Here is a 22,061-nt window from a genome sequence, read left to right as displayed (position 1 = left end):
AATACCAAATTTATTGAGAGTTTTTAGCATGAAGTGCTGTTGAATTTTGTCAAAGGCCTTTTCTGCATCTATTGAGATAATCATGTGGTTTTTGTCTTTGGTTTTGTTTCTCTGCTGGATTACATTTATTGATTTGCATATGTTGAACCAGCCTTGCATCCCAGGGATGAAGCCCACTTGATCATGGTGGATAACCTCTTTAGATATTTTTATTCCTACCTGACCACTCATGGAAATTTAGTGCCACAGGTAGATTGCATATCTGTTTATGTGATGTGTACCTTATGCAATCTACCTGTGCATTGTTTCCGTCCCCAAGAACCATTGTTTCCCCCTTGGGGTGCTATGACCTCTGTTGAGAATGCATAGTTTAAGACATCAAACTCTGAAAGCCTAAAATATGCATCTCTGCTAGAGGGATGAGCCAGCCATATGGGCCAGGTACTGAAGTCAGCTAACAGGATACCTTCTCTTCTAGACAGTGCCATTTTGCCCGCCCCCAAAGAGACAGGCCTTTCTCCATGTTTCCATAATTGAAATATTCACCACCCACTTCCACTTCCCCTTTTTTATGCACATATTCTTTCTTTAGATGTTTTAGTTTACCCAACAGATCAGACTCAAATCTGGCCTGTCTGGAAAGGTTTCATTCCCTTTCAGGTGACAAAACATAGCTTCATGGTTCCAGTTTAACTCTGATAGGATAAGTTCAGGTCCAAATTCTTCATGTCTCTTCTGAGTATCATTTGCATGGATTTACTGAAGGGACGACAGGTATATATCAAGGCATAACCCTCATATTCAGGGATGATATCTTATGAAGCAGCTACAAAGCTTTCTCACTAAATAGGAGAGGCAGAAAAGTAGATTGAATTGATTCAGGGCAAAAACTCACATTTTAATATAAGCCTATGAGGGCAGGGCTTTGGCCTTTTTAAAAAGTTTTCTTAAAATTATAGTTTCTATACTTTGAGCAGTTTGGGGCACATAAGAGGCTGTCAATTATATTTGTTGAATGAAAGAATATATTTTCATTCAATCCATGAATTAGGATATTTCCAATTCTTATGTGCTGAATCATAGGTATATGTAGGATTATATTTATTCATTTAATAAATACTTACCAGTACATAAGCTCTGTATGGATAACCCAATAAGTTCTGTATGGATTACCCAATCTATATATAGGGGAATATAAAACAGATGGGATCTTGACCCTCAAGGAACATAGAGCAGAACATGAAAGGCAGACAATAAGCAGATGGAGAAATGCGAAACATTTACTTTTGGCAAATGATGTTGGGGAAGTATCAGGGAGTATTACTCCACTGATATTGGAGAAGTATCAGGGAGTTTTACTCCAGTGATACTGGAGAAATATCAGGAAGCCATCCTGGAAAACAGCAGGAAGGCATTCAGATAGTGTGCCCAGGCAGCCCCTGACATACAAGCCAGGAATGAGCAGAAGGAGTTCCACACAGGGAGAGAGCCAGGCACGAGATTGCCAGGCAGAGAAAAGTGCGTGTGCAAAGCCTCGAGCCTGGCCAAGTTGGAGCACCCCAGAGGAGGGCTTGGTGCCTAGAGTGGAGCTGAGACAGGGCATGGATAGAATTTGGAGATGCAGACAAGGGTGGGTTATATAAAGAATTTAGGATAGGATGCTTTCATAAGAAACATATTAAATTGGAGAGGCCTACTTTTCTGTGTCCAGCCCTCAGAAGAAAGATGCAGGCTAGTGGTATACCTTTGGGCATTGGTGTTATTTGGATGGTGTTGAAGAAGTTAGGTATGTGGATGATGTTGCAAGGGAGGACTTGGGGGAATTTAAAGAGAAGTAGACCTGGGTAGTGCTCTGGAGATTGCCAACATTCGAATTAAGGCAGTGGAGTCAGTGAGATGGGCTCACCCCAGGGTGCCTGATGCCAGGACAGCTGAGGCAGGCTGGGATTCTCCATAGGAGAAAGGACCCAGCTGCTGCTGAGAGAGCCACTCAGGTGTGAGGTCAGGAGAGAGTAGGAAGGAGGCATTGGGTTTGGCAAACTTGAAGGTAACTGATATTCTTGCCTAGAGTGGTTTCGGTGGTGCCTTGGGTTGCCACATGAAATGGAGAGACAGGGATCAAGAACTAGAAAGAGCTTAAGTAGACAAGTCTTAGAGGCTTAGCTCTAAAGGGAAATGAGAAATGGAGAAGACGGAAGGATGTGTGTGTTAAGGAAGGGTGTTGTTAGCTAAGGAGTAGGCTCACTGGCTCTTGGGAATGATTCAAAGAGGGAGAGATGGATGCCGTAGCATTAAGCAGTGAGGAGTGAGTTAGCACAGTGGCTTAGACTCCCTGTTGCCTGGAGACAATTGATAGAGTGATGGTCCAGGCCTATGTGGTTTTCTTGTGCATTGAGAAGGAGTTAAAAAGTGCTTTTCTTGCAAATTATGGAATTTGGTTGTCAAGTTTGATCTAAATAAAGGAATTTTTAAACGCATAATCTAAAATCGAACTGGTTTTCTTCATTTCTGTTCTACTCCCAAGTGATTCTGATGCCAGGCACGGTTTTTTTCTCATCAGCATCTTTCACTGCAGTGATTGCTATAGAAATCCTTGAGGTGTGAAAACTATTCCCTGTAGCAAGCACAGAATTTAAATGTTTCTGTTAGGAAAACAACTCTTAGGGCCACCTGACCATGGGAAGCTCTGCACTCTGTATCTCTTCTCTTTCCAGTGTAAAGATGAGTTTTGAGGACACTCTCCTTTAAACTATCAGTAAACTCTTTGGCTGCTTTTATTTAATTTTATATGTGACATAGCCTTATGAAATCATGGGAAAGATATTAAATGTTTCTCAAGTAAATAATGAGAAAATAAATATTCTGATCTGTTAAAGTTCATTTTATGTATGATACAAAAAAAAAAAAAACTTTATTATTTCATTAGTTGTTACCTAGTGTGCCCACTCTTTATTAAGGTCCTTAAAAAATTGGTACCTCTGGACTAACAGTTTTAGTCTGGATTGTTAAGCATCTAATTGTTTTATGCTTGATTTTTTAGTGGCAGGTTTATTATGTAATATATCCACTGGAAAAAATGGAAATGAATATTTTTAACATTTTATACTCATTCTTCAAAATTCTAGTAGGCTTGGATGGATTTCTGTTTTATTTCTGGCTTGTAATACCTCTTCACACCATCAGGAAGCATGTTAATTCATCCCAGAAATGCATTTAGACTTGGGAACAGTGGAGAGTTTATTTTGACCATGACAGTTCCAAATGAGGGTTGGGGGTTTATCTCTTACTTTCTTTATAAGCTGAAAAAGTGTGTGTGAAGCCCACCATATGGAAAACACTGTTATGCTTCCTAAGAGAAGTGTACCCAGTAAGCTTAAGTATGTAATTTTTTATAAAGCACAATGGTTTTGTCAGGCAAGTTATCCAAAGCTCATCTAGGCACAACAATGAGATGATTCTAGAAGTTGGACCTAGACTGAATGTGGCAGAAATTTTTTCTTGTACTATTCAATGCCTGATGACATGGGAGAAGTCTCAGAGTAATAAAGGGCGCATGAGACGTCTTATTCTAGAAAAGCAAATTCAACTGAAGAGAGTTGTTAGCAATACGCAGAGCTCTTAATCAAACATTTTCTTTTTCCCTAAAACATAATAGTTTCCATTTTTTTTATTCTTAGAAGTGATTCTGAATTTCTCACAGTTGGATACCAGCAAGAAAAAAAAAGGACCTAGATCCTATAAAAAGGAATCATTTCCCATTTAGAAGTCACCTAATTAGGTATTTAGAACATCATGCACTATAAATAGGAAACCTCATGTTATTGCCTCAAGAAAGACAGGTCTTTATATACTTCACTGAAATGACAAAATAGTCAAATATGTGGCTTTTTGGTTTTTATGCAATGCAGATACAGGGTATCTTTGTTTGGGCTTCCCAGAAGCAGGTCTTAAGATAGGGATAAATTGGGGGGTGGCCTAGTACAAACCCTGAACCATAGTGAGGAGGACAGGACAGGGAAGGAGGAAGCTGAGCAAACCATCGTGATGGTTTGGGGTGAGGCCTTGCCACAGTCTGATCTCATGGGGAGCACTGGAGTTTATTCTACCCTGAAGCAGGAACGTTGGGCTTTTGTACACCTGTGTTTGTCAGTCATTGACTAAATGAGGGATTGGCTGATGATGGGAGGGAGCAGGGAAAATGGGAGTGAAGGGTGAGAAGGAGAGTGGTTTAAACTAAGAGATAGCTCCAGTCACCCAAGGGCAACTGCTGGATAAGATGGCACATGAGGCCGGGCATGGTGGCTCATGCCTGTAATCCTAGCACTTTGGGAGGCCTAGGTGGGCAAATCACTAGGTCAGGAGATCGAGACCATCCTGGTTAACATGGTGAAACCCCATCTCTACTAAAAATACAAAAAATTAACCAGGTGTGGTGGCGGGCGCCTGTAGTCCCAGTTACTTGGGAGGCTGAGGCAGGAGAATGGCGTGAACCTGGGAGGTGGAGCATGCAGTGAGCTGAGATCACGCCACTGTACTCCAGCCTGGGCGACAGAGCAAGATTCCATCTCAAAAAAAAAAAAAAAAAGGTTGCACACAAGAGCTATTAACTCATAAGCTGAGCTCTGAGACAGGCACACTGGAGAAGCCCTAGGAATCCCAGGAAACCAGAGATGGAGAAGGCACAAATAGCTCAACTACAGAAATGAAGGCTGATGTGGTGTGTCCTATCACCAGAGTCTCTAGTATAGGGGCAGTTATCACCTAATGAATGACACCTCATGAAAGGAAGATTTTCTGACACCAGCTGGTTGCTGCAAAATCATGCAGGCACTAACCATCCAGCATTAGGGGAGACCCCACAAGTTAAGGGCTCAGAATTCCACCAGGCTGTCCTTCAGATGCCAGCCATACTTGTGGGGGAGGGTGGTCCCCAGGTCACCTGCATTTCTAAGCAACTGACTACAAATTCCAATTTCCATGACCTCCCCTGCACATCAGTGTGTTCATCAACCACTGAACTTTGGTATCCAAAGTTTTTCTTGGGGTTTCATCTCATAGGCGTGACTGACTGAATCATCATCCATGTGATTGAACTCACTTTCCAGCTCCCTTCCCCAGAGGTTAGGTTTATGTTATGTGGCTCAAAGCCTCACTCCTCTAATCACATGATTGTTCATGCAGATGGCCAGCCATCCTGAGCCTCATCTTTCTTGTAGGATGAACTCAGGTATAATCCAAGAGGCTCACCAATAACAAAAACATTCCTATTACTCAGGATAGTCCCAGGATGTAATCTTCTTCCAAGAAATAAAAGACAAAGACCAACCATATTATTTACTATACAAAAGAAGAGTAGCCTTTTTGAAGAGTAGGTTTTACATTGAAGTTACCTGTAGGCAGAAGAGAACTCAAGGAGTAACCCAGGGAGCACTGGGAGGACAGGCTTTGAAGAATTAACATAACTCTAAATTTGACCAGTTTGAGCAGTCAATAAGGTATCTTTAATTTACTTAATATTACCCATAATCATCAAAACTAATTCTAAGCTGACATAATATGAGCCTCACACATCTCATGAGTGTCAACAGAGACCCCAGATCACAATGAACAGAAAGCCAAATTGTTTAAGTAAATTTGTGAAAGGGGGTTATGTTGAAATATTTCACATCCCGTTTTTTTAAAGTTTGGTCAGGCCTCCTAGGACTAAGAACCTCCATCTCTCTATCCACTCTGAGTGGCCTCTGTGTACATCTGTCTGCCTCTGTGTACATCTGCCCTGTCCTTCTTTTCCCAAAAGCCAGCTTCTTGATTCATCTTTCTGTCTGTACAAAATTTCATCACAGAATTCCCAAAACGGTAGCTTCAACTGCCAGGTTACATGGTCTTCATCTTGGTGCCCTCAATCTCTAATACTCAAACCTAATTTCCTGGAGACAGAATCTGATCAACCCAAAAGTCCACCTTTCGTTTTGTTAGCTGTGATTTTGCACAAGGTTGAAGTATTGAACTTGGGGTGGGTGGTCCCTGTTTGCTGCTCCAGACCCATAGTCACTGTTCTCACCCTACTGTCCCATGGAAGTGAATGTGAAGCACTGTGTCACCAGCTCCTTTGTCCTCTGGCTTCAGGTTGGGTCAGGCAAGTGGGAGGCATGGCCAAGGAACTGCAGGGCAAGAGGAGAATGAGGTCAGGGATTGAGGCTGTAACAGCCCCTGTTCCAGGACATAGGTTTGCAGTGACTTAGCTTCCACCAATTCCTGTTGGGTAGCTGACTCCCCAGCAGTAACACCTTTCTCCAGATTCTAGCAACATCTCCCTCCCTGTATTAGTCTGTTCTCTTGCATTCCTATAAGGAACTACCTGCTATAAGGTAATAACATTACCTTATTACTGGAGACTGGGTAACTTATGAAGAAAACAGGTTTAATTGACTCACCATTCTGCAGGCTATACAGGAAGCATGACTGAGGAGGCCTCAGGAAACTTGCAATTGTGGCGGAAGGCGAACGGGGAGCAGGCACATCTTCACACAGTGGAGCAGGAGAGAGAGAGAGAGAACAGGGAGGTGCTACACACTTGTAAACAACCAGATCTCATGAGAACTCACTATCACAAGAACAGCAAGGGGGATATCTGCCCCTATGGTCCAGTCACTTCCCACCAGCCCCCTTCTTCAACACTGGGGATTACAATTCAGCATGAGATTTGGGTGGGGACACAAATCGAGACCATATCACTCCCTTTGCCTCCTCAGATCTATACGTGGTAACAAAACTTCTATTACTATCCCTGGGGTACTTCTGAATTCCTTGTTGGTTTTCCTGCCAATACCTTTTTAACTGTCACTTCATGTGACTTTTAGCTCTTTCTTGCAAGCCATCTTTTTCAAGTGAGAACTTGACCAAATCTGGACTTATGGGGTATGTTAGATGACTGCTTCTTGTCTCAGAAGAAGAAAAATGAGCACAGAAAGGAAGTATCTGCTACTGTCTCAAAATTTTTGGAAGGGAATATAGATAGCAAGTTTATCATAGTTTTCATAACTGTTTAATTAATTTGTATATTTATTTACTTCATCGAAACCTTAGTTCTTTGGTGATGTGGTTTTCAGACTGTTTTATTTAATTAATTGTATATTTATTTACTTCATCGAAACCTTAGTTCTTTGGTGATGTGGTTTTCAGACTGTTTCAAGGCACCCAGGGACACTCCAGGATATTTTAAAATTTCAAGGGAAATACAAAGATGCTCAGCAAACTACTCTTGAGATAGTTCATAGTTTCAACATTAGATCATGCAGCATTCCTTTGTTCACATCATGTCTTTGCAAAGCTGGGTTTCTGTTTTTGCTGTGAGCAAAAACCAGTATGATGCAGATATTAAGATGCAATGGGAGATGTAGGTGGCAGTCTTGAATCAGAATCTGTGTTCTGTAAAGTTATGCAACACTCAACAGGCACATTGGCCACTGATGCATCATTAGTATTTCACCATGATTATCTAAGAATGAAATAAAAATATTACATTTTATTTTCATATATGGTGGTGCTAGTGGTTTTTTGCATCAACTGCTAAGTTGTTTGGGCATAATACTTAAGTTGCTTTGACCTCACTAAGTAATAAACAAAACTCCTAGGAATTTCCTTTAGTCTAGTAACATGATAAAAAGAATTAATGAGTATTATGAACCAGGAAAACTCAGGAACCTCTGCATTAGTGGTTTTATTTTTGCAGTTAGCTTTATAATAATGTCAGAAGAAGTATAATAATGTCAGAAGAAGTTTATCACCAGTCTTCCTTCAATCACAAGTATTTGTGTGTTCTCATATAGAAAACTAACTAAGGATGATCCCAATGGCAGAAACTTCATAGCCATCACCCTGAGAACCTAGTGGCTGCAATTAAAATCTCACTTTTCCAGCTCATGAGAAGCCTGCCTTGCATCATCTAAATTGTTTGTTTGCTTTGTTGAGTTCTATTGTTGGCTTGTTTTATTGCATTTATTCTAATGACATTGATTTCTTTAGGGGGAGAGTACAAAATTTGATTGATTAAAAATAAATGCCAGCAAATGTTTTGCGGAACGACTAAAGGGTATTTAATGGCTATCCCATCTTGGTGCACATTGAACCATCATGGGTAGTACATGGAATTTCTGCAAAAGAGCTACCAGCCCCAAATGTGTAAGGCTTGCCCATTTTGACATTCAAGTGGATTCTCTGGTGGTGTATATGTAAAAATGTCTTTAAAACTTAGTGTCATATTGTGATGGACTGAATTGTGTTCCCTCAAAAATCTTATGCTGAAGGCTAACCACCTCAGAATGTGACTGTATTTAAACATAGGGCCTTTGAAGAGGTGGTTAAGGTAAAATGAGATCTTTAGGGTGGGCCCTAATGCAATCTGACTGGTGTCTCTATTAGAAGAGGAGACTGGGACACACAGAGACACCAGGGTGGTGTGCTCACAGAGAAGAGACCCTGTGAGGTCACTGAATTTTTGTCCTCTCTGAAATTCATGTTGAAGTTTAATTGCCATTGTAACACTATTAGGAAGTAGAACTTTTACGAAGTGATTAGGTCACGAGGGCTCTGACCTCGTGGGTGGGATTAACACCGTTATAAAAGGGAGTTAATCCCGTTTTTTTCACTTGATCTTTTGTGTTCTGCCATGGGAGACCAAGCATTCCTCCCCTACAGAGGCTGCTGTGCTCAAGGCTCCTTCCTGGAATTAGAACTGCCAACCCTGCCCTCACCTTGATATTGGGCTTTACAGCTTCCAGAACTGTGAGCTGATAAATTTCTGTTTTGTATAAGTTACCCAGTCTGTGGTCTACTGTTATAGCAGCATAAAATAGGCCAAGTCACAGCAAGAAGGCAACTGTCTGCAAGCCAAGGAGAGAGGCCTCGATCAAACCTAACTACACGTTGGTCTTGGGCTGTAGCCTTCAGAACTGTGAGGAAATAAGTGCCTGCTGTTTAAGCCACCCAGTCTATGGTATTTTATTAGTAGTAGTAGTAGTTGTTGTTGTAGTCATAGTATACTATTGCACATATTTAGCAAAGCCCACTGCTTTTGATTGTGGTCTTTGAATGCTATTGTCTGGGAAAAACAGCTGCAGTCTTGTCCATTTGGGAAAACATGAGATGTCACTTGGTGTTTGGGGCAAAAATAATACATGTTCTCTGACCGAAATTTACAAGAAATCAGAGTATGGTGCCAATGGGTTTAAAAATTTGTCTTTTCATTCTTACAGGACATGGTTTACGGAGAAACATACACCAGGAGAGGAAGGAAGGTGGTTGGGGTAACCCCAAGAGTACACTCTGGGGAGAGTGCTTTTGAGTACCTTTCAGTCTTTGATTCTATCAAGGGAAGCAGTTGCCAGGCATGCCCTTTCCTGATGAGTATGATTAATGAAACAACCAAAGTTTCGTTTGTAATAGAAAAGTTTTTGTTCTCCTCTTCCCAAATGGTTTCAGTGATGCATCCTTTTATAATTACACTATGACTTTATGCAGCATATTTTGGTCAGACCAAAAAGGACATTCCAATTCAAAGTAGGCCTTGTGAATCACAGCACTCACTATTTTTCTCCTTTATTTGGAGTCCATGACTGTTTCGCAGCGTTTTGCAGCCTGTCATTTCCTTACGGATGTGCTTACTAATATCACATTTAAATCTCCAGGTGAGATTGGCCGTGGCATCCTGTGTTGTTATTCCTATACCTCTGTGCAATCTCGTCTCTGCATTGTCCTGTTACATTTGATGTCAAAGTTTAGGTCCACATCCTTTCATCAGGTGTTTTCTGATTCAGTCATAATCAGCGGGGCAGTCTGCACTTTTTTTGTGTAATTCCAAATTGACCTTCTATTGTGTAGATTACGAATGCGACTATAGGTAGGTCACAATGCCAGTTGCAAATGCGATAGCAATGCAACCTCCCCCTGGTACCCACAAAAGGCATTTTATCCCTTCTGTGTGCTATGTTAATAGAAGGGGAATACGCCACATGTTCACCCTAAAATGGAGTATTATTTTCTCCTAAACTAAGCTGCATAAATCAGAGTCTCTAATAGCCTTGGTCATGCTTTTAAATAAACCTAAATACCTGTCAGCTTTCAAATTTTTAAATGTGTGGGTGTGGACCACATGTGTCACCTATTAAGTGGTGGTGAATGAAGAGAATTAGAAATGGTGTTTAAATGAAGCAAAACTTCATTGATTCAGATTAATTAGAGAGATGATCTGTCTAAATTAATGAAAAGTCTGAATTAGAGTGTGTTAAAGTTTCTTTTTTAAGCATTTAAGTCCACTGAAATCACCAGCACCAGGCAAAGTGTATATTGTTTGGTGCGGATCCTTAGGAGAGCTGATTTAAGACTAGTAAAATTGTTGTTTTAATTGGTGTATAATTTCATGTTTCTAAGTTTTTGAAAGGCATTGAGATGCAGCACTTAAAAATGTGTCCTCCTGTTGTGTCATTACTTTGGGAGACAGGGTTTGGGAAGACACAGAGACTGGCATTTTTAATAAGCCTCTTGGAAGATCCAGGACCATTCAGGAATTTGAGTTTCTGAAATAAGCAGGTCAAACGTCTTTGGAATAAGTAACATTCATTCAACTATCTGAACTCAAAAAGACCAAAGAGATCATGATTTCTATAGGTCTCAGTGGCGATGTAAAGTTTAGGTAATCATTGATTTGTTGCCTGACCAAATGTAAGATGCAATTACCCAAACATCAGACTGGGTCAGGAGACAGTGTTTCGGCTGTCCGGACGGAGACTAATAATGCTCACAAACATGCTTTGTAGTGTATAGATGCTCTCGGAATTGGGCTTGAAGCTGTGTTGAGACAGAAGGTAGTAGGGAGAAGAACTGGTAGTGTTGCTTTGCAGAAACGGTGTGCAGAATAGGTCAAGAATGAAAAGGAAACATCTGCTCTATTTTGGATGCGAGCGAAGTGGAATAGGAGTTTCAGTGATAGTGATTCCCATGATTCCCTCTGCTTTAACTTATCATAAAGGACTAAGAAATCTCCTTTGGAGAAATGTAAAGCTCCATGTAACTCTTCAAAGATATTCCATCATAGAAATTGATGACGGTGTTGCTTTTTCCTTTTCCATTTTTATCTTTGTAACTTCCTCATACAGCTCATTTGTTTCATCTTCTCTTTTCCCATAGTGGAGGAGCTAAACCCTGAAGCTGAGATTGTTCTGTGTGCTTGAAGTCAAAGAGAGAATGGACAGAAGAGTAAACAGGGTGACAGTACCCTCCTCTGCAGAAAATAGGGAAGCCATAAATCTTCATAGCTTGTGTTGTTTTCTTCTGTGGAGTCCTGAGTATTGGAAACTCCATGTTATTCCCTTTTCTCTGGTTCTCAACTATGATCAAGTGAAACTTCTCCCCATCATTTTCAAGTTTGCAGTCACTGAACTGAGAAGTACAGGTCTGGATTTCTGCATGGTTAATTCGGCTTTCTCGTCTTGGAGGGAAACTGTGTTCTCAATGAATTAATTTGTGGGAGGAACTTTCTATCATGATCTGAGGATCTTCTAGGCTCATCTCTTCCAGTTGACTTTTAATGAGTTGCTGGAGCAGTTCTGAGAAGAGCAAAGAGCCCTTCGAGCTGCCATGCTCTATTTTTGTCTAGTTATTGGTCAGACATGAGCCCTATCAACTTATAAGACCCTTTAGCCCTTCATTCTAAATATATCTGGAAAAATAATATGATGTCTGCTATTCCAAAAGACTTAATAGCAACAGATGTATAAAAAGAATAAAGAAATAATAATCATGACCAACAGTACTATCTATTTTGTAATGGAAACTTCCATAGGAAATCAAATTGCAATGGACTCCCCATTTTTGGTTCTAGTTTTTTAGCCCAAAGCCCTAATAACATCCACTGTTGAGACTGTTGGTGTTTCAATTTTCTTTATACCTTTCTCTCTGACTCCACTCCTCCTCATTTGGAGGGACTTCAAATTAGAAGATCCTAGCACATGACCTAAGGATCATTGGATGTCATTAACCAAAGCACAGTGTTCCTGATTGTCACTAAATGACTGATAAAGAGCAGAAACCCTGAGGCCACTGCACATAGCAAATTTAGTTCTTAGAGGGCTGTGAGAAATGCTAAGGGGATGGGATTGGGATTCTCTGCAGCCGTGTCTGAGAGATCAGTTAAGGAAAACTGTACCTGATCATTTTCTCCCCCAGGCAAGAGCGTTGCTTTCTGTAAGCCAAATTGGATGCTTATGATATGTGGTGAGCTTACTGAATATTCATTCCCAGCTCTCTTCATCATGTTCTTGTCTTCCCTTTTATTTTCCTTTGACTTATAATTGGTGTTTTTGCATATTTATGATCTGCTTTGTTTTAAGCTGATGACCTGTGTCAAATGCTGTAACTTTTCTGCTTTGACATTGTGCAGTTAGTTCATAGAAAAAAAAAAAATGTCATGAAGTGATGGCATTTCCTGCATTACCAGGAGCCTGGCTTTGCCCTCAGCCTGCAGGGTGCTGCCTGGTGTCTGCGTAGGCCATTTTAGTTTGCCACCCCAACATGAGGTTAAGAATTAGAATAGTAAACTCTTTAAAATGCATAATACATCAGAGCCACAAGGAGAAATCTGAGTGGTCACTTAACTCATGTGATAATTTCTCAAATGCTTAAAGACAATGACCTGATACCCTTAAATGTTTTCTTCCCAGGTGAAATAGTCCTCAGATGGGTCACACTTGTGCCTCATAACCTGAGTGAGAGCAGCCTGACCCTCCCTTCACTCTCCTCTCAACAGGCACAGATGCATGAGCTGAACCAGTAAAGACGCCATGGGCATATGGTCTCCAAGAACTTAACATAACTTTAAATGATGAAAGCACTTTGCAGCATAAATACAAATGCTTTATAAAGAAAAAAATCAGTTTCTTACAAAATAACATGTGTCTCTTTAGAAATTCCTCAGAAATGCCTTCCCCATGCCCTGGAGGGGGTTGCGTGTGCGGTGGAGAAATCTGGCCGTATGCGTATGAATTGGGGCTGTGTAGAATATACGGGGACAGTCTGGAGAGCCTCTCCCGGCCTGGAGGCAGCCCTCAGGTCACTTAATTTTTTAGACCTTTTGTTGCCCAGTCTATAAGATGAAATAATAAAACAAGTCCATTCTCCTGATTGCATTGCTCTCTTTACTCTTAAGGGTAAAAAGATATAAGGTATATTTAGAAGGGTTATGGTGGTCATTATGAAAGAAGCAAAATAATAATAATAATTTGCTAGTAGACACCACGCTTCCGGGAAGTACAGGATTCATTAATTTGCATCCTCTGAGAAAGTGTTGACAAATCACCCCACATTTACATCAAGAGAAGATGGGGAGCAGTGCAGACAGCAACCTTCTGTGAGGATGTGTGGGCATGGTTCCACTTACACAGATTCCAGACCCCACACATGCTCGATTTTAAGACCTGGTTTTAATCTTCAGGGTAAACCTTGACTGCTGTTATTACCTTAAATAATTTATTTCCTTCTAAGAGATCTCTGGAGGCCAAGTTCCTCTCCTGTTTTCTGACAGATGTGAAAGTAGCTAAATGAAACAAGAAGATAAAAGGAGACAGCAAGATGGTATGATGTTATAAAACAAACTCAACATTGTGGAAATAGGATTGTTTGTCAGAGGTTCTGCTTAATAGTCCTCTGGAAAATAAAATACTTTGATATTATTTTTGAAAAGAAAATTGTAACCTAATCACTTCCTTGCAGCTCTAGGTCTTGTATAAAGTCATTTCATGCATGCATCATTTTAAAAGAAAAATTATTTAGGACATCAATTGTATTTGTAAATGTGTGTCATTATCAAAATGCCAAGGTCAATTCAATTAACCTTAGAATATAGGGATGAAACCGGGTATTAGGAACAGGCTTATAATTCGATAAGTTTTCCATCAGGAAAGACATATTATATTCTATTTGACATTAAAGCCCTATGTTGTTTATTGCTTAAAAGTTTTCCTTTGAATATAGAAATTAAAAATCAGTAAATGCATTCTTTCCCATTCTCTGTAGATAGGAGGGGTTCAAATTACATTTGTTGGAAGCAATGCAGCATCCAGAATGAATTACTCCAAGAAGGTTTTTCCTTACCTGCCGTGGCAGTGCAAATATGCCAGTAGAATGTGGCAGTCGGAGAGCATTGGCTGGAAGACAGGCAGCAAGAAGTGCAAAACCTTATTGCTCTCCAGGGGGCCTCCCCTTGCTTGGAATGAGCTTCTGTTGTCAAATGTTTGGAAACCTCTCAATGGACAAGAAACATTTGCCTGGTCAGCTACACTGGCTCTGTGCACAGGGCCAGGCAGCACGGTGGAGAGCACCCTAAATTCAGTCTACTGCCGCAGAGGAGGGACTACCCTATACAGGCTGCCTCAATGTAGGGGAAGAAAAGCCTGTGGCAAGCTCTGTTGCAACAAGGGCCTCCGAGCGAAGAGAATTCAGAGGAAATAAGTGGGGAGTGGGATTCTAGGAAAACAGGATAAGACAGTACTCGCATTCCAGAGGGTAGAGACTCGCATTGGAGCCTCAGTGTTGGTATCAAAGTGCCCCATTTCTATGCCCTGCAGAGGAAGCCCAGGGACAGATGATGGCTTCATTCAGTTCTGTTGCTTCCACTTGGTTTTTATTGTGGAGGAATTTACTCCCTAAAATGTTGACAGGTTTGCTTCGAAGGCATTTTCTGAGGAGGAAGAGAAAAAGCTCTCATGAATAATCACTGAGTCATTTTTATTATAATTTCAGCTACACCTAATAAGGAAGGAGTTAGTATTTTCTAATTCTGAGCAGCATGGTTTGTGTTGGCTTCTCTCATTTCCTGCATTCTTTGGTGCGCTGTTCTTCAAAGCATATCCAGCAATGACAAGATCTGAAGAACTTATAGCAAAGCAGATGGTCATTTCGCAGAAGCAGAGTATGGCAGGACTTAACTGACAATGCACCATTGGACATGGTGCTGAAATCAACTCCTGTTCAACTAGGGGAGGGTCCCCTCAAATCGGAAGCCAGGAAGGTCATCCGGACTTTCCACATGCTCCAGGATTGACATTCTCAGAAGAGGTGATGTGTCAAAGTATGGCCTTGGGAAGGAAGAGAGCCCTGTGATGCTAGAAAATGTGTAGAAGTAACACTGAAGACAGCCACATTGCTCTGAAGCGCTGGGCTGCTGCACCCGCTTACACACAGACTGTGAGCACATATGCCTTCCACACAGAGCACGTGCGTTACCTGCATATCACATGCACACACATCACCCAAGCATGCATTTCACACACATTACACACAAGTTACATGCATGTATGCACACCACATGCATATACCACACACAGATCACACACACACAGGAATTCCCAGTAAAGATTTTAATTATCTATACTAATGGGGAGGAGATAAAATATAGATGCATAACTGGACATTATGGGGATTAGCTGTGAGAATATGGGTGAGCTTTAGGATCTCCCTGGCCCCAAATCTCTCTGAAATGAGTGAGTTACATGAAACATCATTGAAGGCGCCTTCTAATGTGCATGATTCTGGACCCCACTTCTATTGTGCTTCTGCATTTATTCAGAGAGAACCTCATCACATCATTCTTCCAATTCTAACTCTGTCCTTTTTTTCCCCCTGTATCCCAAACATTTATTTTCTAGGACTTGAGGAGGCTAATAATTAATATCACTGTTTTCCTCTTGGATTCAGAACCCTTTGAGAGATAGACAAAGGCATTGGGTAGATGGAGAACAAAATGTCACCTTATTACTCTTACACCTATTTGGAGAGTGCAGTTAGGAATAAATGATCTTGCTGATTATCCCCTGAGTTTACCCATCTTTCCCTACAGCCATCTGCCCTCAAATCGAAGTCCTTCTCAGCACAGAGGCAAGTGGCCCACTAGGTCCACTGCTTGGCTGAGAATGCAAAACATGAAGATGACCACCCACTTTAGAGAGGAAGACCCTGCTTATGGGGGAGGATGGGCTAAGATGCAGAGAGTTCATATCCTTTTCCCAAGCCCTCCAGTTAGACTGATTCCTCCTGGTGTCCTTGGCAGAAGTGACCCCCCTACCGAGAGGGAGGACAGCTATGCTTCTCTGTTCAGTCCTGTCACGGGGAACCTTGAAGATTTAGGAATAAATTTCCCATGATGGGTTCCAGCCACTCCTGCTCACCACGTTGGATGATTAATGTGATGAAGTGGTCTGTGTTATGGGGAGATTCTTAGGGAGGAGCATAGAATATTTGGAACTGATGCTGCTGAGTTGTTATTAAAGCCACTAGTGACCTGTCTTGGTGAGAATACAAGCCATATGGGAAATGTAGGGTAGGTTGGATTTTAACCAGATATGTCTATCCACTCACAGAGAGGTCTGTAGGTCTTGCCCTGGACACACAAGAGCTTGCTCCATGTGAATAGTGGGCTACACTAAAAAGACTATTGTCATACACTGTTGATGAGAATGTAAATGGAATATTTCCTGAGAGCAATTTTGCAATATGTATCAAGAATTTAAAAATACTTGTGGCTTTTCAGTAATTATGTCTGAGGAAATGATCAAATACGAAGCCAAAGCTTTATACATGAGGTTGACCACTATAGCATGATGTAAATGCACAGAATATTGATAAGTGTTAAACAATATGGACGTATCTAAAGGACAATCCAGTCACAGAACTGAATATTATCTAAGCATTTAAAAATCTTGTTTCTACGGAACTTATATGATCTAAAAAATATCTTACTAAACGTTAAAGCAAAGGACAAAAACTACATTCAGAATGAACTGAAGCTTTTTGGAATGAGAGAGAGATCTTGACAAAGTAGAGTGTGCCACCGGTTTTGAGAACATGGAGGAAAACGGAGTAGGTAGACAAGGCCGTATGGACAGCAGAGTGTTCTGCTCGGCCAGGACACTTACAGATTATTTTTAGTTTTTCTTTATATCTTTGTTTTTCTCCCAAATTGTATGAACATGAATTGTTTTTATCATCAAAAGAAGAATGAGTTTTATGTTTTGAAAGACTACCATATTTCTACATAAACAAAAGATAATGGGTGAATGTCAGTTATCCAGGCTCAGCAAGTACAGTTTTGGTGTGAGGGCAGTTTGTATTAGTCACCTAGTATCGCAATAATGCTGCGTAACAACCATGAAATCTCGGAGGTACACAATAATAGACTGCAGGTTGACTAGGACAGCTCTGCTCCATGTGTCTCTCATCCTGGGACTGGTGGGCTACCCGGAAATGTTCTTTTCCTAATGAGGTGCAAGAGAGTGACTTGAAAAACAAGTCACTCTGGATCTGGATCTGGCTCATGGTTATTTCTGTCCACATTGCATTAGCGAAAGCAAAGCAGATCTCATGACTGAGCCCAAAGTCAAGGGAGGGACTACAAAGTTGTCTACCAAAGGGCATGGATCCAAAAACAGGGTAGAACTCTTCTGGAGACTGATGTTTTCTGTTAAGCAAATAAAAATGTTACTTTGGAAGCAGAAGTAAAATTAGCTTCCCGCAGTTATCTCTCTGAAGACAGTTGCTAATGTGTGCTTCGTTTTGATTATATTCATGAGTGAGACACAGTTACCCTATTGAGCAGTTCTTTCTGTCTCTTTAGATCCTGGCCAATGTGATCATTTTCATCTGTGGGAACCTGGCGGGAGCCTACCATAAGCACCTCATGGAACTTGCTCTTCAGCAAACATATCAGGACACCTGTAATTGCATCAAGTCCCGGATCAAGTTGGAATTTGAAAAACGTCAACAGGTAATGCATGTTTCATCTTACATCCACATTACTTTAGGCATTATCAAAATGATGCTGTTACTATTAATGTTGAGTGTGGTTCATTCATTCATGAGCTTCAGAAAAACCGGAGAAGAAACCCTGGGCTCTGCACCTGGGAAGTGTCTTAGTCTGCTTAGTGCTGCTATAAAGGAATACCTGAGGTTGAGTAATTTATCAAGAAAAGAGGTTTATTTGTCTCATAGTGCTGCAGGCTGCACAAGAAGCCTGTGCCATATCTACTTCTGATGAGTGCCTTTGACTGCCTCCACTCATGGATAATGGGTAATGTGCAGGGATCACTTGGCGAGAGAGGAAGCAAGAGAGAGGCAGGGAAAGAGGGGCAGTGCCAGGCTCTTTTGAACAACCAACTCTCATGGGAACAATAGAATGAGAACTCACTCAAGCTTCCTTCCTAGGGAGGGCATTTATCTGTCCATGAGGGATCCACCCCTAAGACACAAACACCTCCCACCAGGCCTCACCTCCAACACTAGGGATCAAATTTCAACATGAGATTTGGAGGGGACAAACATCTAAACTGTAACAGAAAGTTATGATCAAAAGAGCAAAGATGGCATCTTCCCCATGCAGCCTTCAGACCCAGGGACCCAGGATCACCCACAGCCAGATACACCAACCATCATCAACAAGTGGCTGGGGAAGTCAAATAAGAACAGTTCGTGAAGAAACTCACTTCTGGTTAGTGTTTGTGGCAAGCGTTTGCACCAGTAGAAGTATGAGCCCCCATCCTCCACCCCCGCCCGCTCACCGCACTGTGCCATCATCGCAGCACTTCCTACAGCACCTGTTGCCCACATAGGATGAAATGTTGGAGTCTTCCTCAGGGAGGTGATTGAAGAGTCTGGGGAGGAGCCAGGTGTCATTGTCAGGGGCATCCTAGGTTGATTGCTGTGGGTGGCACAAATGCACATCAGGGAAATATATAGACTGCAAGGAAACATTACAGAAAGCAAGCAATGGAGACAATAGGAGATGTGCGGGGACAAAGATATCACCAAGCATGGTGGAAAGCAGGCACAATAGATGTGCATGAAGAAGAAGCCATAGAGGGGCCCTGGATTTGCTGTGCTTCACTCCGGGTGATGGCGGATCAGCTGTGTGTTCCTGGGTTTGTGTATTTCTCACTGGGAACCCAGTCATAAAGCTAATAATTAACATGGCTGGCTATAAACCTTCTGCTCCCCCTCCCTGTGGGCCTTCATCATATTACCTATGCTCTTAGCAGTGTTTGGCATATCATGGATTCTTAATTATTGTTTGTTAAGTTGTACTGAGTTAGTTCACCCTATAAAATTTCATCAAAGTGTATTGTGGTGGGAGCAAAAAATATATCCTTTAAATGTTGGCACTAGTCCTTTGTCTGTGTGTGGACTGCTGAATGGTAATCACATTCTTTTTTGAAAACAGAGATCCAGGATATTCGTTCATTCATTCAACAAATATTTAGTGAACACCAAGGCTGTGGCAGGCATGACTCTAGGCACTGGGATATAACTGTAAACGCTGCCTTCGCATTGGTATGATTGGCAAATATTATGGTTTGTTTTTTAAAAATACATTTTGTCTTACCACCTATATAGCAAAGGTATTCAGGAACCGATGTTTTTGTTTGTTTCTTTGTTCTAGATGTGTCTCAAATTCTGAATTCAAAATTAAGAGACATAGACAGTTGTTAACTTGGGACTATTATCCAGTTTATCCTTATATACCTATTTTCAGTAAGTTTTACATCTGGGTTCTAGAAAATTCCACAGTTTCGACAAGTAGCACTGAGCATTCTTGGGTGGTCCTGCTGTAGCGCATGCTACAGTTCAAATGTTTTGGGAGAGTTGGTTTCCTTTCTCAAGCAGTACAGACTGGAGCAAGTTGGGCCCGACAGCCATGTCTAACTTTTTTTTCATCAGCTCTGTCATCTCCTTCAAAATAGCACCAAAGCTACAAAGAACAGAAATTCCAAGTAGACGGATTACATAACCTAATATTTTTAGGAACAGCCTTGATAAAAGCAGTGTCAGGTCACTGACCTCACCTGCACATCATATTTCTCTGAAGAGACCTGAGCGGCCAAAAGCACATGGCGTCCCTTGCCACAGTGAGCTGAGGGTTAGAGGAGCCACATTGACCTTGTGGAGTTCAAGAACTAGACCATGATGGGAGACATTAGAAAGACATGCATCTACTAGTTTCAGAAAAGAAGCCAGTAATTCTTTTAAAAATAAAGAAAGTGAGAAGGGACACTTTAAAGAAACAAGAACTGATATTAAATATGTTTAATAGAATACAACTTTACCTCACAGGAGCATTTTGTCACAAGCGTTGGAAGTACATTTCCAGAGTCTACTCCTAGAATGCAGTACCTTTCTGGTTAGGGCTTCCGAGAATATGTGTCTATGATGAGATGTGTTTGCACTTTTCTCAGACCAGCATGTAATTAAATGGAAAGAAGAGATTATCTTGGTTTAAAAAAAAAAGCCATCAGTAAGATATAATCTGATAGATTTAAGGAAACAAAAAAACTGGCCAGTGGCAACCTGTGTGACCTTCATAGAAGGGCGAGGCCCCGGAGACACTGAGGCCCAGTAGGGCCACCGATCAAATTCAGGTTTGGGTTCCACATGTCACTTCCTGCTCGCCCTGCATCACAAACCACCTTTCGCTTCATCCACAGTCACTGTGGCAAACAGTAATGTCCTTCAGAGTTCTTCATTCAGGAAGGATATGTGTTGATCAGCCAGAAAACAGTGTCAGTCATTGTTTAGATACATAAATAGCATCCAATTTAATGTACACGTTAGCAGCTGTGTCAGAGAGAGCTGGTGCTCCCAGAGGTTGAGAGGCGGCCACCTTGGGAGTTCCTTGGCCTCGTTTCACAGCCCCACTCTCTGCTGTCCTTCCTCCTTGGAGAGGATGCAGTGGCGGGTGAGCCCAGCAAGCCGTCCCCCTTCACCCAGGATGGGAGTGTGCGGGGGGCGGGGGGCTATTGAAACTATTGGGACCTGTCTAACGATTCTGAAATGTTTTCAAAATTGCAAAACTCCATGCTTTCTTTTCTTCAAATTTTGTGACATGTTTCAGATGGAAGTGAGATCAATTTCTAAAGATCAAAGCCCAGGCTTGAATAAAGTGGCTATTTGTACTATAAGATTTTGAGGGAAGAAGGAATGAAAAATGTTGCTAGAGATTTTCTCAGAGTTGTGTTCTTGCCTTAAAAGTGTTCTCATTATGAACAATAAAAATCAAGACTTCTTACAAGGTAGGGAAAAGAACACATTGCATTGGAATTGAGGCCACCTTTAGAAACTGAAGGTATTCACCTGTCTCGAGTTCTGACTTTTGTCTTAAGTTTCATATCCCGCAGTAAAATCCGCGGCTGTTTCCTGAACGCCGTGTAGTGTGGCAGATGGCTCTTATCAGACCTGAGAAAACATATTTCAGTGAGTGTTGCTCTCTGGGGTATGCAATAGGCTCTCAGGAATTAATGAGAGCTGGATTCACAGCAAAACAGAAACAGTGTTTGCTAACTGCCTAGGCAGTTGAAATAAATGCTGTTTCCGTAGGAGTAAAAGCCAGGTTTGCTATTTCATAGAGGGAGAATAAACCCTCTTTGATTTATATATTGTATTTGTTTTAAAGTAATTTAACAGTTTTTTTGTGTGTGTGTGATTTACTTAATCTAAACCATCCTGTGGATCAATATGACAGAACAGTCCTTTTAGTAAAAAATGCTGGTCAAGCGAGGCACAGAGACCCCATGCTATACCTGGATTCCGCAACTCTCTGTGGGGGTTAGTGAACCAGTAGTCTTTCTGGCTGTCCTTGGGTGCAAATTTGTTTTCCTCTTTGCAGAATTTAGTGGAACAAGAAAGTGATCCTTGGGTGGTCATGGTTGGGTAGATAATGACAAACTTTCCTGTTTTTAATCCTAATGTGATAGCAGGTATTACAATGACTTTATTGAATACGTTTTATGGCTCATTTGTTTTGCAAAGTGAAGAGTTTTTGAAGTTTTTCTAGATTGGGGCTGCTAAAATTTGGAAAAGCAAACAGAAGCAAGTACTATTTCTTTAAGTTTTTATAATTTCCCGGGTACTTTATGTAGTACTTTATGTGTACTCTTGTATCAGACTCCTATTGCTGCTATAATAAATTTCCACAAATTTGATGGCTTAAAACAGAACAGATTTTTTATCTTACAGTTTCAGAGGTT

At 41.2% G+C, this 22,061-nt stretch overlaps 1 protein-coding gene across 1 annotated transcript in view; it reads left to right on the top strand.

Moving 5' to 3' along the window:
* Nucleotides 1-14,345: 14,345 nt before the first annotated feature.
* ADCY2 (adenylate cyclase 2 (brain)) overlaps nt 14,346-22,061 on the top strand; it is a 215,173-nt gene continuing 207,457 nt past the window's right edge. Inside the window, exons 1-2 of the mRNA XM_011974827.1 lie at nt 14,346-14,361; nt 17,642-17,812. Of these exons, the coding sequence (XP_011830217.1) occupies nt 17,726-17,812 (87 nt within the window). The 5' untranslated portion in view covers nt 14,346-14,361; nt 17,642-17,725. The remainder of the gene's footprint in view (nt 14,362-17,641; nt 17,813-22,061) is intronic.

The sequence above is a fragment of the Mandrillus leucophaeus genome, unplaced genomic scaffold (assembly GCF_000951045.1).
Source record: "Mandrillus leucophaeus isolate KB7577 unplaced genomic scaffold, Mleu.le_1.0 Scaffold1491, whole genome shotgun sequence".
Taxonomy (NCBI): Eukaryota; Metazoa; Chordata; class Mammalia; order Primates; family Cercopithecidae; genus Mandrillus; species Mandrillus leucophaeus.
This window is presented reverse-complemented; position numbering and strand designations above follow the sequence as displayed.